The sequence below is a fragment of the Homalodisca vitripennis genome, chromosome 2 (assembly GCF_021130785.1).
Source record: "Homalodisca vitripennis isolate AUS2020 chromosome 2, UT_GWSS_2.1, whole genome shotgun sequence".
Taxonomy (NCBI): Eukaryota; Metazoa; Arthropoda; class Insecta; order Hemiptera; family Cicadellidae; genus Homalodisca; species Homalodisca vitripennis.
The window spans coordinates 112,070,318-112,084,728 of record NC_060208.1 but is presented as its reverse complement, the minus strand read 5'-3'; the positions used below and the strand labels follow the sequence as shown (position 1 = coordinate 112,084,728).

Below are 14,411 nucleotides of genomic sequence, written 5' to 3'. Positions count from 1 at the left end.
ATTTTTCAAATTTCAAATGTTGTTCAAAATTTTGTGTTTTAGGGGCAAGGGCATCTAACTTGTGATAATAACTGAATGTGGTTTTGTATCCTACAGAGGTATACTGAATTTGGTTTTTCTGGGTGTAGTTTTTAAAAATTTAATATCGAATACCCATACTATTTATTCACCCTGTAAGTACAGTGCTTGATTTGAGGTGGAACACCACAGAACGGTGTTCAGTTACCTGCAATAAATAAGGAATAATTATAGTGATTTTAGATCTGGGTGCTATGATTGTAGTCTAAAAAGTGAATAATTTGTACTTTATAAACACATAATCTAGTCTTTCTTCAAATCAATAAAAAAATTTTGTTCTTAAGAAAGAAATCTATTGTCAGCCACATTAGTTTTGGTGGGAAACAAAATGGGAAGGTATCAAAAAGGTTAAAAATATAAAATGGATTTTTTTGTCAGGCTTGTGAAATTTTAACCTGACCGCCAGACACATTAATAATAGTTATATCACTGTCAGATAACTGTATAAAGAGACAGAAAGTCGTCATTGTATATAGTGACACAGAATTAATATTTATTTACATCTCTGATGGTTGGTTTAAGTGTGTCAAACAAAGAAAAATATGATCTGGAAAAAATTATCATTTCATATTTTTAACCCGTTTGATACCTCCACCAATACTAGCGTGGCTGGCAATCGATTTATTTAGGAGGTGAAATTTCTCTAATCAAGAAAACCTAGGTTAATTGTTAACTAAATAATTATAAATGTTGTGAATAACAAAATGAAATTCGATTATTTAATAAAAAAGACATTTATTTTAAAATAAGTAATAAAATAGAATTCTTAAAATCTTACATAACTATTATTTTACAATATATAGGGTAATTTGAGAAAATGCACTAATTTTGAAATGACATAAATAACATTCTAAAATATAAGGCCCTATTTTGACTGCACTACACTAAACATGAAACTTTTATTGCATTGAAAATTACAATAATCAAAACAGTTTAATTGAATCTCTTTTCATAAATTCATTACTAATGTTGGATGATTGGAAAAAATAAAAGGATTACAAAGATTTGCCTTGCCACTGTTGTGTGACATAACAACAGAAATAGTGATTTTCTGTTGCTGCAACAAAACAATGGATGATTTTTTGACCATAAATGATGCAACATTTTACACAATACAAATCAATTTAAGTGGTCTTGTACGATTTAAACTGGTCTACCTGAAAATCTGACAATCTAAAAACTGCGCTGAAAAGCTTTACATCTGAGTTATAGACTAAAAAGTAGGTATATTTCTATTGGTTTTACACTGTGCTCAGCCAGCACTGATATATCATGATAGAGGGAGACAAACAGTCTTCATTACACTAAATGAGCAATCTGGTGAATATGAAATACACAAAGAGTTGATAGTAATCAAATCTAATATTTGTGAACTGTGCATTAGTTAACAGCTATATCATTATAGTATTAAAAATAAAATTATTATATAATAAATAGCCTTTATGATATGTCAACAGTATTTTAATCGCACATTGTCTAATCAGAGCACCTCATAGTTATTGAGCATTGCAATAAAACTAAAATTACAAATTAAACATTAATGTAAAAATAATTTTTTTCGAAATTCCACAATCAGCAAAGGCTGTTAAAAACAACTCTAATAAAGATAATATATTACTACAGAGAAATCTTCCATTAAATTTTCATTCCAAAGACTGCCCAAAGTAATGTTATCATTTCAATACAGTAGTGGCACTTATTTTTATAATCACATCAATTTGGAACTAATGTATCAGACTTCCACATACCACTTTAGTTAAATAGGCAGGAAATTATTTATCAAATGGACGAATACCAACCACAAAACGGAAGAATATTTTAATAATTAATTATGATCTTATTTTAATAATTATTGGAAACTAGTCCACATGATGTCTTTTATTACTGTCACTTTCTTCACTGAGACCTTCTTCACTCTTCCTCTTCTTGTTTAAATTGTTAGATTTCTGTAAAGGTGCAACATCAAGCTGTAACAAAGAAGAATGTTTTTTTTTGTAATATAAATACATAAGCTTACAGGCATATATAGGCAGCCAGTGAAATACATATGCAACAAGTTCAGACAAATTGGAACTGAAGGGTGGAGCTTCACAAATGATGAGAAAAACTAATTGTATAGTGTTAAGTTGCTGATAATCTATTGATATTAGCCTCATGCTACTGTTGGCATGGGCAACCCAACTTTTTAATTCTGCTATCCTCGTGTTATTACGTTTCCAACAGCTGCTTCATAACATGCCCCACAGCTGTAAAATGATACACATTGGCCTCTAGTAGTGTTTATTTTAACAAATCCAATGCAAAGTAGTGCTGTTTCATTGCTACTACACTCTAATGGTCAACTAGAGAACTATTATGAAAGCTATATGGTGAACTTTTACTGGAACGTTAGAAAAAAATGTTATTTTTTTAGTTTTACAAGTGCATTTTTGAAGTTGGTATCACAAGTTTTGTATTTTATATTGTGATTGTGCTTTAGTCGATATGGACTGGACTAGTTGTAATAATGATAAGGACGCGTTAACAACTTTAGATTTGTTTGGATGTGCAGATCTGAGTTAGGCATTCAGAAGTGTAACTTATCAGAGGAAGACAACGATCGGGATGTGGGCTCAATTTATTAACCGAGACCTGATAAACCAGGATATTCTGACGGCAGTTTAGTAAATGAAGATATCACTAAAATTTACAATGGTGGGCAAGAAACAAGCTACATGTGCTCTGACTAAGGAGCAACGCTGTGCTTGGCTCCGCGGCACCTACACTTTCCGACTACCACTTACTCAAAGGACTGCAGTGAATTTTGTTGTAAACAGTGTATATATTGCATGTTTAGTGTTTAGGAAATTTGTAATGTATCATTAAAATATGTCAAATTACGAGCTTAGGTAAACATTTATACTTTTTTGTATCTATATTTCACCCCCTCCACACTTTCCTTTTCATAATCAGATTTTACTTCACATGCTTAAACAAGTTTACCCACTTTTTATCACATATTTCTAACATGTTTACATGTGTTCATTATGAGAAAATGTCACCAAATAACATCAAAAGTTATTTTACATGGATAACCAAATAAATCCGGCAGTAGGTTATTATAGCATTATTTAAAACTTACCATTTAAGAAGTTACAATAATGACAACTATGGTTACATTACAGAAATTCCATAATCTTTACAGCAGATAATCAACTGCCCTGTCACAGAGTACAAAGCTCGATTATAATCATAAGACATGATATCTCTCAAAATCACCAAAAAGGACTGTCAAATACCAACTCATCAGTCATAGCAAGCCCCAACTTGTGCAGTCCTGACCTAGCAACTAGTTATCTCAATCTACTACCAGAATAAGATATCCTGAGAGAATAGTTAGAGGGGATCAAATAATATAATGGATATTATCAAATCCGGATAACTTCAGTACTGTGGTAGTGCTCTACTCCATGATATTGTTTGGCACAACCAGCATTATGCATGAATGTGCTGTAAACAAGAGATTAAATGAAAAATGAAATGAAAAAACAAGAGATAACAAGGTTCTATGATTAATAAACAGTCTAGACAGGCACAGGTTGAATCAGCTAAATGGTCAAAGAAAGTTTCACAAAAATTAAATACATTAAATTAAATAATATTATTATTATTTATTAGTTACATACTCAACAAAGCTGGCAGAAGGGGTAACCAAATTTATGATCCTGTTCTCAGAGAAGATATAAATATAACAAATTAGTAATTTGATTGATCTTAAAACCATGTGTATGACTTCCCATGGCAATTTTATATGACTAATCATATGCTTGTTTATGATTATTGGGGTGTACTTAAATACAAACCTGCTCAACACTTGCTAACATTTGTGTACTGTACTTGATGTATGTCACCCAGACATGGAAAACCAACCAGATTTCTGAAAATGTATAGGCAGACACAAAAACAGTTTAGAAAAAATTAAAAACTTAAAAATTCCAAAACTTCCTATGACACTGAATTTTAATCAATTGTTTTCTGTAAATTAAATTTGTTTATTTTATTTTTTATAAAAGTACTAACTAAACTTCTGTTAAATACGAGGATTATTAGAAAAATAAGGTTCCCTATGCCACCGAGACAGAATGCGATATGTTGGAAGAAATCTGGCAACACGGTCTTACTCATCAGCTATCCCTCTCCCTATCCATACCACTCGTGCCTGGCTACGTCCAACAGTGCCGGCCTAGCTGCCTTCGAAGATGAAGCTCCCTATCGTTGTTACCGCCAGATGCGAAATTCGTGCTGTGATACGTTTTTTAAATGCAAAACAGATTTAACCTATTGAAATTCATCGTCAGTCAATCGAAGTTTATGGGGAAAACATGGGCGTTTCACTTTACCCCCGAAACCAAGCAGCAATCACGTGAATGGCGTCACTCAACTTCGCCTAAGCCGAAGAAGTTCAAGCAAACACATTGTGCTGGGAAAGTCATGACAACCATCTTTTGGGACAGGAAGGGCCTGCTTCTGATCGACTTTTTGCCTCATGGAACAACAGTAAACTCTGACAGATATTGCAACACATTAAGAAAAACCGAGACGCGCGATCCAGAACCGCCGTAGAGGAAGATTGTCCAGTGGTGTGAGGCTTCTCCATGGCAAGGCTCGACCTCATGTCTCACATCAAACTCAAGAACTGCTGACAAATTTTGGCTGGACTATTGTGCCCCATCCCCCCTACAGCCCAGACCTAGCCCTAAGTGATTATCACTTATTCCCAAAATTAAAGGAACACTAGGATGGCCAACGCTTCAGTACCGATGATGAAGTCAAGGAAGAGGTTACTCGATTCCTCAAAGGATTGGCGGCAGAATTCTACAACATGGGGTAGAAAAGTTGTAGCATCGTCTACAAAAGTGTTTGGACAGAAACGGTGATTATGTGGAAAAATAGCTTAACTTTTGAGGTTTAAATTGATGTATAACACTAAGTAGAAATATAGAGCTGTCTATTTAAAAAAATCATGGGAACCTTATTTTTCTAATACCCCTCGTATTTTAATTTAAAATTTTACTTATTTAATGATTACTTGAAATAAATATAACAAAAAACATAATAATATACTCACACTAGCAGTGACTGAGTTTGTACAAGCATGTTTTATTGTTGATTCCTGAGCGTCCTTGTCATATTGTTCCTTGTTGTATTTGTACTGGGAGGCCTGGACAATATCATCAAATGTAACACAAAACATAATAATAATACATCAATTCAAGTCACTCGATATTTACATAATATAATGACATGGAATAATGGAATTGGATAACATGTCTATGTCATTGAACACTAATGTTAATGTTTTCACTATGATATTAATAATTAATTAAGTATTACATAGTATTGGATAACATGTCTATGTCATTGAACACTAATGTTAACGTTTTTCACTATGATATTAATAATTAATTATATATTTTTTATGTCTTACTTTGATATTGGTAAAGATCCAGTTGAATTGTAAATTAACTTATTCATCTCAAAATTCAAGTGTAAAATTGTATAACCAATTAGTTAATTTTCAAAACACATATAAATCACTGTATTAATTATATGAGTTACTAGGTCTGCTCATATCTCAAAAACACTATCTTGAATCTATTTCAATCAAAATTTAGTCATTTATATACTGACCTTAACAACATTGCAGCTTATTTAGATATTAAATTCCTTGTCAAAATTTGTTTTTTGTATTCAATAATTGTTTTGTTCTTCATTGAATAAATTTTGAGGTGCACCCTCATTAAGTTTGACAGAAAAAACACTTTCACTTATACTCAATTCATTATTTCATGACTAGTATCAATATTAAATAAATATCAGTCTAATAACTCATGTATCAGCTTACTTAAAATTAGTCAACACACGATTGCTCAATTTTCACTAATATAACAACTAACAGTTCACATTTTAAATACTACTCTTTCACAGTTAATTTACTTCTTATATACCTTTAGATCAAATGTACACACTTTTGGTTCTTTATTTCACAAAAAAGTAATAAATATTAAACAAATATAATGATAGATTTTCATGGACTCCCATTAATACACTTGAATTGTTTAATTTTGAATTTTTTAAACTATACAAATTAAACTCTACTTATCAATATAAAATGGTAATACTTATTTGAATCATAAATCTCCCTATGGGAGTGCATCTCGTTAGACATCAGTGGAAAATCTTAAGCACAAGTCTTGTTGCATGATATTTTAAAATTCTTGTTAAGGTGAATAAATTACATTAAAATAATTCAATAATCCTGAAAAAATGGCAGCTATATATGAATTTTTAGTACTAGATACCAAATAGACCATGTATCATTCTGTACATAGGTTTATCCAATGTAGACTACAAAAATAAATTTAGAGTAAACAGAGTCAAAATCTCATTAAAATGTAAGGTACTTTGGTATTATCCGGACGCCACTATTTTTGGAAGAGCTTTTCTTTTCGGGGTATAAAAAACTACATTATAAGAAAGAGCAGACTATACCTGACTAAAGCCGCGTTTACACGAGGCCAGTAGGCGGGCAGGTTACTTGGAGCAGGCAACCTGAGGCAAGTAACCTGCCCCGTGTGGACGACCACACTTGTAAATCACAGGCAAGTTGCCTGTCAACCTGCCTGGTAGGTCGACTTGCACGAGGAGTAGACAACCTGCCCTCCCACCACTCGAAAACAGTACCTGCCACACAGCCTGCCTTGCACTGATGCCGTGTGGACAACTCATTGATGAGCAAGTGAGCGAATTGGTGACAAACAGTGCTTTATTGGATGTTTGTTTATTGTTTAAATTGCTAACTTTTATATATTTGTGTAATACTGTACTAATTCAATGGCTCCACGTTAGACCGAAGAGATGACAATTAAGTTTTTGGAACTTTACAAGGACCAGCTTTGCTTATGGGACCAGTTTTCTGAACTGTAAAAGAACAAGAATGCATGCGAATCTGTCCTTGGTGAAATAGTTTCCGCTATGAAAATTGAAGGGTTTGATATAACTGAAGCTAAATCTAAAATAAAAGCTTTACGAACAGATGCACCACTGGTATCTCTCCCTTAAGCCACTCTCTCACCCATAGTTTTTTTTCTTTTCCAGTTCTTCCAATAATATTTCACTGGATTCACTTACAAATTCCAGTATAAGATTACGCGTAATTTCTTGTACGTCATCATAAGATAACACAGAAGATGCACTTTCTGCCACTTTAATACAACTTAATTAAACACTGGCTCGCTCACAAACTGAGTCGTGTGGACAGGGTCAACGGCAAGTCCCCAGTACAGTAACTTGCGTCAGGTTACCTGCTCCAAGTAACCTGCCCGCCTACTGGCCTCGTGTAACCGCGGCTTTACTGTAAATATAACATGTCATTACACCTTAATAACAAATAGTACATAGGGACAGAGTGGCCTCCTTCTTGCCGACATCACTTCCTTTTGAGAGGCAGAAAACTAGAACCGATCATCATAACAACATGTAATTTTCACAGTAAGTCAAATAGTCTGTAGCTTCTAATAATGCAGTTTTTTTAGAGTCCACGGTAAAAAAAACCTCTTCCAAAAATAATGACCTCTAGTTAATACCTAAGTACAGGAAATGCAATAATACTCGAGTCTAAAATTGTATCAACAAATTTTCAGTTTAGTGTCAATGAGAAAAATACCCACAATTTCTGGCATGAGCGGATCATCAGGGTTAGGATGAGTCATGAGATACTGGATAGCCGTAAGGAGACCTTCAATGGTGTAGATGGGCTTCCATGAACCACCAGGTGGCATCTTGAGTAGGTCCAGGCAGATCCTGCCTGCAGCATCTACATTGGGATGGTAGATGGGTGTCACGAATCTCACACGGGGTGGTTCAAACGGGTATCTTCACACAAATATTTTCGTTAGTGAAAACATACAAGTAGATCAAAATTATTTCATATTCAAATTCAAATTCAAAATTTCTTTATTCAGCCATGTAACAGATTACAAGAATAGCGTCACAATAAATCTCAATATAAATTTATAATTGCTATATTAAAACATAAAAATCAGTTTGACACTCACTGAAAAAGTAAGATTTGGCTATGTAGCCTTCTACAGAGTAAGTTAAAACAATTTTTAAATCATAACATCAACATCTTCTAATGTGAACAATAAAAGATGATAAATAAATTTAATATTTTTTTTTTAAATCACACAATCTAAAGGTTTATTAAAAAGAGCAATCACAGAACCAAACATACATACATAATACAGAGTATATTACATATATGAGTTATTTGACATAAAAATCGTTATTCAAAATATAATTTATTTACAGTCTGAGTATATACACACCCACAAGATGGATAAGAGTATTTTATTCTAAAAAAATTCCAAAAACAACTTAAAAAGAAACAAGCTTTATTATTATTTATAATATCATTTGAAAACAAGAAATTATACTACTAAAATCACCAATGAAATTCGTATTATAAAAGATTAATGTAGGAACTTGCCTTTCTGTCACAATAACTTCCAACTGAAACACTCCTTTTTCAAACGGACTTCCAACAGTTCCAACGATACCTGAAAACCACTGTTAACTTAGTTTTTAAATGATTTATTATTTTTGTATCTATTTCAATCAGAGACGGGTTTTAAAATCCCGCCATTGAGCTAGTGCAATAGCGACACACTCCTCACCAACTGAAGACTGCCATGTCACTCCTTCTCAGCCTACAAATTTTGATAATGTACTTAATAGAATATAAGAAGATATATCATCAAACGCAAAAATCTGTTAATTATATCAATTAAAATCTAACAATTATAAAAAATACACAATACTTTTTCTCTTAGGACAAGAAGTTGAGAAATTGCAATTAGTCCTAAAAAGACCTTTGCACTACTTCCAGAATTACAGTTTATTCTGAATGGGCAAGAAGGGAAAGCCAACTCTGTACCAGCCTCTCCAGTCAAAGCAAACAGGGAATTGTATGCCCTTACATCTAGGCTAGACATCCCACAGTATAGTAGACCTATTGATCTACCCTTGCACCCCAATGTCTAGACATTTGCGGTTAATGGTGTGCCACTCCTGGACATTAGTAAGGTTGCCCAGATTTAAGTGGCACATCGGTTTTTGCTGTACCTAGTAGAGTTTAAACTGGAAGATATAGAAGGTATAAACCAGCCGGAAGGGAACCTCCTTATACTCAATACTTAAAATGTAATTCACAAATGAGATCAGAAAAATCATCATTGTTTCACTCATGATGATTTTCAGAAATGGATTACAAATCTTAGCAAATAATTTTGCATGAAAACACTATATACAAAATGCCTCACTAAACTTCTATGAGCTCACAAAATTTCTACCACACAAACCTTATTAAATACATCCACAGTCTATTTTTTTTTTTTTTTTTTTTTTTTTTTTTTTTTTTTAATTACATAGGCTACACCACTAATTTCTCTAAAACTACATTAGATGTGCTTGAACAGTGCATTACTGTTGTCATTCATGTAATATTTTAAAAACTAGATTACATATATTGACAACATAATAATATGATAAAATACTAAATCATTTAAAACAACTGTATAATTATAATAATGAATTACTGTATACCAAAAATAAATAAATTGTTATAACCTTTTTAGCTAAACTTATCTTTAAATTTAGATACTCTGTGTGGTGTCAGGGTTGACAAATAGTGCCACACTCTTCCTTCTGCTTATCGTATGAGGCGACTAATGGGGAACCTATCGCTGTTTTATTCACCAAAAGAGATCCTACAGATAAATCTTCAGCACAGCAAGGCGGCCTCTGCCTCCTTTTGTCCCTATTTTAGTGGAGGAAACTTTGAACTAGCTCTAATTCAAGACCCCTGGATTTCTGGTGGTCTCATTTCGAGATTAGGTAATTAATTCATAAATTCTAAGTATTTGCCTAGGTTCTGTAACCAATGCTAGAACTTGTATTCTAACAAGAAATGGAACTAATTATCTTCCTTTGCTGGAGCATTGTTCTAGGGACATCAAAACCATCCTTATCGCTGGGGATGTTAGGAGGAGCCTGGTTGTTAGCACCACCTATCTTCCCTATAACTCTGAGGCGCTCCCCACAACTAGCTGCTTGATAAGACTGGTTGAGAATGTTCAGGGCAAACATCAGGCGCTGTTTGTGGACTGTGACGCCAACTCCCATCACCAAGCTCTGATTGTAACCAGAGATGTGCCATTATTAGACTTTACCTTGTCAAGTAATCTCTCTTTAGCCTATGTTGGGACCAGACCTACCTTTGTTATTAGGACTAGACAACATGGTATTAATATTATTACCTTTAGGTCACTCGGCAGTATAGATCTGATTTTCAAGAATTACACTTCTTTATATTCAGATAAAATATACTAAATTAAACAGCAATAACTGTGAAAGATATTTTATTCTTACAATATTTTATGTTAAAAATAAAGTACCAAAAAACTTTTTCAAACATTCTTTTTTACTTTTTATATGAGATATATACATATATAAAATAGTAATCACTTTATTATTATGTAATTAAATATTATATACTAACAAACACACCAAATTTTAATAACTTATCTCAAAACTTAAATAAAATTTGGGATCTTTTACATATTTAAATAGTATGTTTTTCAAGAATTGATTGTTTCTTCATGGTTACTAATAAAAGACATCCTAAATAGGGCTAATATTGAAAAAAAAATTACGCAAAAGAAAATTTTAATGTAAAAACAACCAAAAAACTAAAAATAACTAAGCACTACAGTTAAACAACCATGCAATGTGAATGAATACTCACTTAACAATTGCATAGTTAGTTTTCATTTATAGCTTATTTACATATATAAGTAACCCTGTAACATGTTGAAACGCCATAGATTATATGTTCCATAGTATTTATAAAATACTATATAAAGTTTAATTCATAACTTTATTAGATGGATAAATTTTTATACTTTTAAACAATTAATTTTTGAAAGTCCAAATATGCAGACATTAGGATTTTAGAAGTCTATATATATGGACATTGGGATCGAAAGGATTAGGTATATAAAGTGGTGAAACCAAACATAATTAGATACAGTGATAACGATTAATCTATGGTTTGCCACAATCAGATAGTGTAGAAGATTGAGAGGGATATCTTAAGGCATTTAGTGATTGTTAGAGAAATCTATTACAACCTGATTTAAAATGGTCCTTCATGCAATAGTTGTCATTATGGTCACATCTGTATTTATAGAGGTTAGATTTTGGCAAGGGCAGCTAATATATTGAAACATTTTAAACCCTAAAAATGAACAAACGTGTTTATAATAGGGTCATTCCATACGAAATCAACACACTAAAATAAAAAATATACTCAACCGCCTCAGAAATTGATGAAATATGGTATGAAGGTTCTCCTCAAATAAATTAGGAAAATTAGGAACATATAGGAGTGGTGTAATTTTTCTGTTTTAAATGCTCTTTTGTTTGATGCATAACACAATACACTTTGTTATAAAGGTTTTTTTATGTAATTTACAATTTTGATTTTCTGAAAAAGTACATTTTTTAAGTTTTCAAAATTCCTATAAATAGTTTATATTTTTGGTAAGTGATTTTCAAAATGAGAGGCTAATGGGTTTATAGTCTGTCTATTAGTTTAAAAAAGGGAGTTTTATGAAACTGTTAGTCAGCCTTCATACTTTGAGAAACATTACATACCTGTAACTTTGAAACTGTTTGAGATATAGATGGGAAAAAAGGCTAATTTTCTAATCTGATAATCTGGACAACCTTCACACCAAATTCTAAGGTGTCAGTTTAATACTCTGTATGGAATGACCCAATATTAACTTTATGTCTAGAATTTTAGGCATGAACACAAAGCAAATATTTTATGGCCAATTTACTATGTGCTATGTAGATGTGTGTAGCCTACATGTATAATATTTTAAGATTTAGAGAAATCAGTTTACTAGAACATCATAGTGTTTGTTTGTCCCCTAAGTAAACTGAGATACAACACAAACTAATTGTGTATACTTATTGTCCAGAAATATGAGTAAACTACAGATAATCCAGCCTAAAAATTCCAACGTTCCTAAAACTCTGTAGGCTACTCAAATCTTTGTTGTGTTTATTTCTGAACAGTTCATAGGATTGTAGAAATAAATTATTGTACGTATACCATTAAAACTTATATAAACGAGCATTTTCAGCCATGTCGGTCAATCTACCTACTCAGTTAAAAAAAAGGGGTATTTATTTTACAATACCATGACCATGAAAAATGGACTTTTTTTCATGGGTTGGGCATTTATAGCCAAGTATTATTATCACAGGTGCATATAAACTGGGGGGAAAGTATATTATTGTATTATATTGATGCCTTTCGAGCATTATTGCGTTAAGGATGGAAAATAACCGACAAAATTTTGTCGAACAACACTTGGAGGGTTAAGGATCAGGGGCATCACGTGATCTGGGATTCGACTTTTGCAAGCTCGAGTTAATTTTTTTTTCTAAAAGAGCAAGCAGTGCGCAGCACTGCACAGCGGGCAGGCATTGTTGAAAGGATTAACGTACTAGATTTCAGTAAAATTGCCAGATGTACCTATTTTTTTGATAGGTTTTTTTTTTTATATAACCTATCAAAAACAGAGTTTTCAGAGGATTTCAAAAAATCGTAACTCCTTTGATTTTCGTTGCCGACGAATTTTTTCTTCACTATTGTTTTCAGGAAAAATTGTAGTTTTGAGGAAAAAAAAATGAACATACCTTTCCATGGTCACGTTATTGTAAATTGATACCAAAAAAGGTACCTAGATTTTAGTTAAAATAAACAGGTACTATCTTTTTCAGAGCTTGCATAATGCTGCAACTGAGATGTCACAATTGTATTTCCATGAAAAATCTGCAAATTGAATTGCATCTCATTATTATCTTAAATGCCATTAACTATCATCAATTAAATTTATTGGTGCAGAAACCTCACCACAAAATTTTAGGTTATTTAATAAAAGACATTAGTGGCTAAGTTACTTGCATGACAGCTGTAAGTCAAAAATGCAGAAGTGAGACCAATCAATTTATAAGTTAAATAGAACAAAATAAGTATTTACTTGCTGTCAATACGTTGGTTTGAGAATCTTCTTTCGGGTAACAAGATATACCTGAAGGTGGGTTTTCCTTCAGAGTCAATATTTCTCTCCGTAATCTTGCTGTAATTCCTGACATGATTAGATACTGAGTAACTTACTGAGGTAAAATATTTAAGACACTAAACAAATTGGTTTAAGTATATATAAGGAAGCGTACAATTATTCAAAACAATAATATTGCTGTAAGTATATACAAATAAAAACAAAAACAGAAATTCTCTTCATTTTAGACGATTTACCCGCGCCAACAAACAAAGAGGAAGCTTCAAAAAGTTTGAGGAAAAGAGAAATGATTACACATTTTGTATCAATTAAATTTTAAATATATTTCAGAAATAAATATGTTTTAAAATTCTTCATATACAAACCAAATTATATTATACAAACGTACAAAGAACAGACCGCACCGTAATAGTCCGATGGTGGCTGTTCCATTAAAATTCCCGTTCCTTAATTTCTCTGAATTACGTTAAGTAGCTTTGTTTTGCTATCGTATGGGCACAAAACCATGATAATCTGTTATGTTGTTCACTATTCATTATTTTGCTTTCACTTACATTTTTGCACATCTCTTTGCTACTATGTTAATGCGAAAGTGATGTAACTGCAGTTCTGTATTGCATTATATTATTACTTTGCACAGTTTATTATCTTTATTATTATTATTTATTTATCCTCTATACCCCGCACTAAAACAGTTGCCTGTTTGAAGTGTATGAAATAATTGATAGACATCAGGGAATAGTTGATAGCAGCAATTATGGTAACACTATCTCAAATTTCATCAGATTATTTTGATGCGGATTTCTCTATCAACTATCATTGATGGAACTAAGCGCAAATATTATATTGCTATATAATACCATTTATAATAATTGGATTGTATAATTTATTATGAATAAGGAAATAATATATCCAATAAGTACAGAGCTTATACAATACAAGATAAATATTTATCATTTATACCGGTAGAAATCGTCCCCAAATATGTTAAGTCGGTGAAGGAATACAGATACATAACGATTGGCCATACCATGGCCTGAGAACGGTGTGACTGTAATTTTTACGTATTAATCACAATTTTACTGCTCAGAAAATTTGGAGAATAAATCCTCGTTTAAATATCTTTGGCCAAAG

The 14,411-nt window shown here is 32.2% G+C and overlaps 1 protein-coding gene across 1 annotated transcript; it reads right to left on the bottom strand.

Moving 5' to 3' along the window:
- Window positions 1–796: 796 nt before the first annotated feature.
- LOC124354614 (ubiquitin-conjugating enzyme E2 T-like) lies at window positions 797–13,522 on the bottom strand. Its single transcript, XM_046805214.1, has 5 exons — window positions 13,236–13,522; window positions 8,609–8,678; window positions 7,788–7,992; window positions 5,186–5,278; window positions 797–2,045 (listed from the first exon to the last, which is right to left on the bottom strand). Exons 1-5 carry the CDS (start codon window positions 13,348–13,350, stop codon window positions 1,938–1,940), a joined length of 591 nt encoding a protein of 196 aa, XP_046661170.1. The 5' UTR covers window positions 13,351–13,522; the 3' UTR covers window positions 797–1,937.
- Window positions 13,523–14,411: the final 889 nt, after the last annotated feature.

Excerpts from the sequence above, each read along its gene's own strand:
- LOC124354614 (XM_046805214.1), bottom strand. The coding sequence starts at position 13,350 with ATGTCAGGAATTACAGCAAGATTACGGAGAGAAATATTGACTCTGAAG. Across the intron at positions 5,279-7,787 it reads ATCCGCTCATGCCAGAAATT|GCCTCCCAGTACAAATACAA; the intron begins GTGGGTATTTTT and ends GATATTGTCCAG. Across the intron at positions 2,046-5,185 it reads CAAACTCAGTCACTGCTAGT|CTTGATGTTGCACCTTTACA; the intron begins GTGAGTATATTA and ends TCTTTGTTACAG.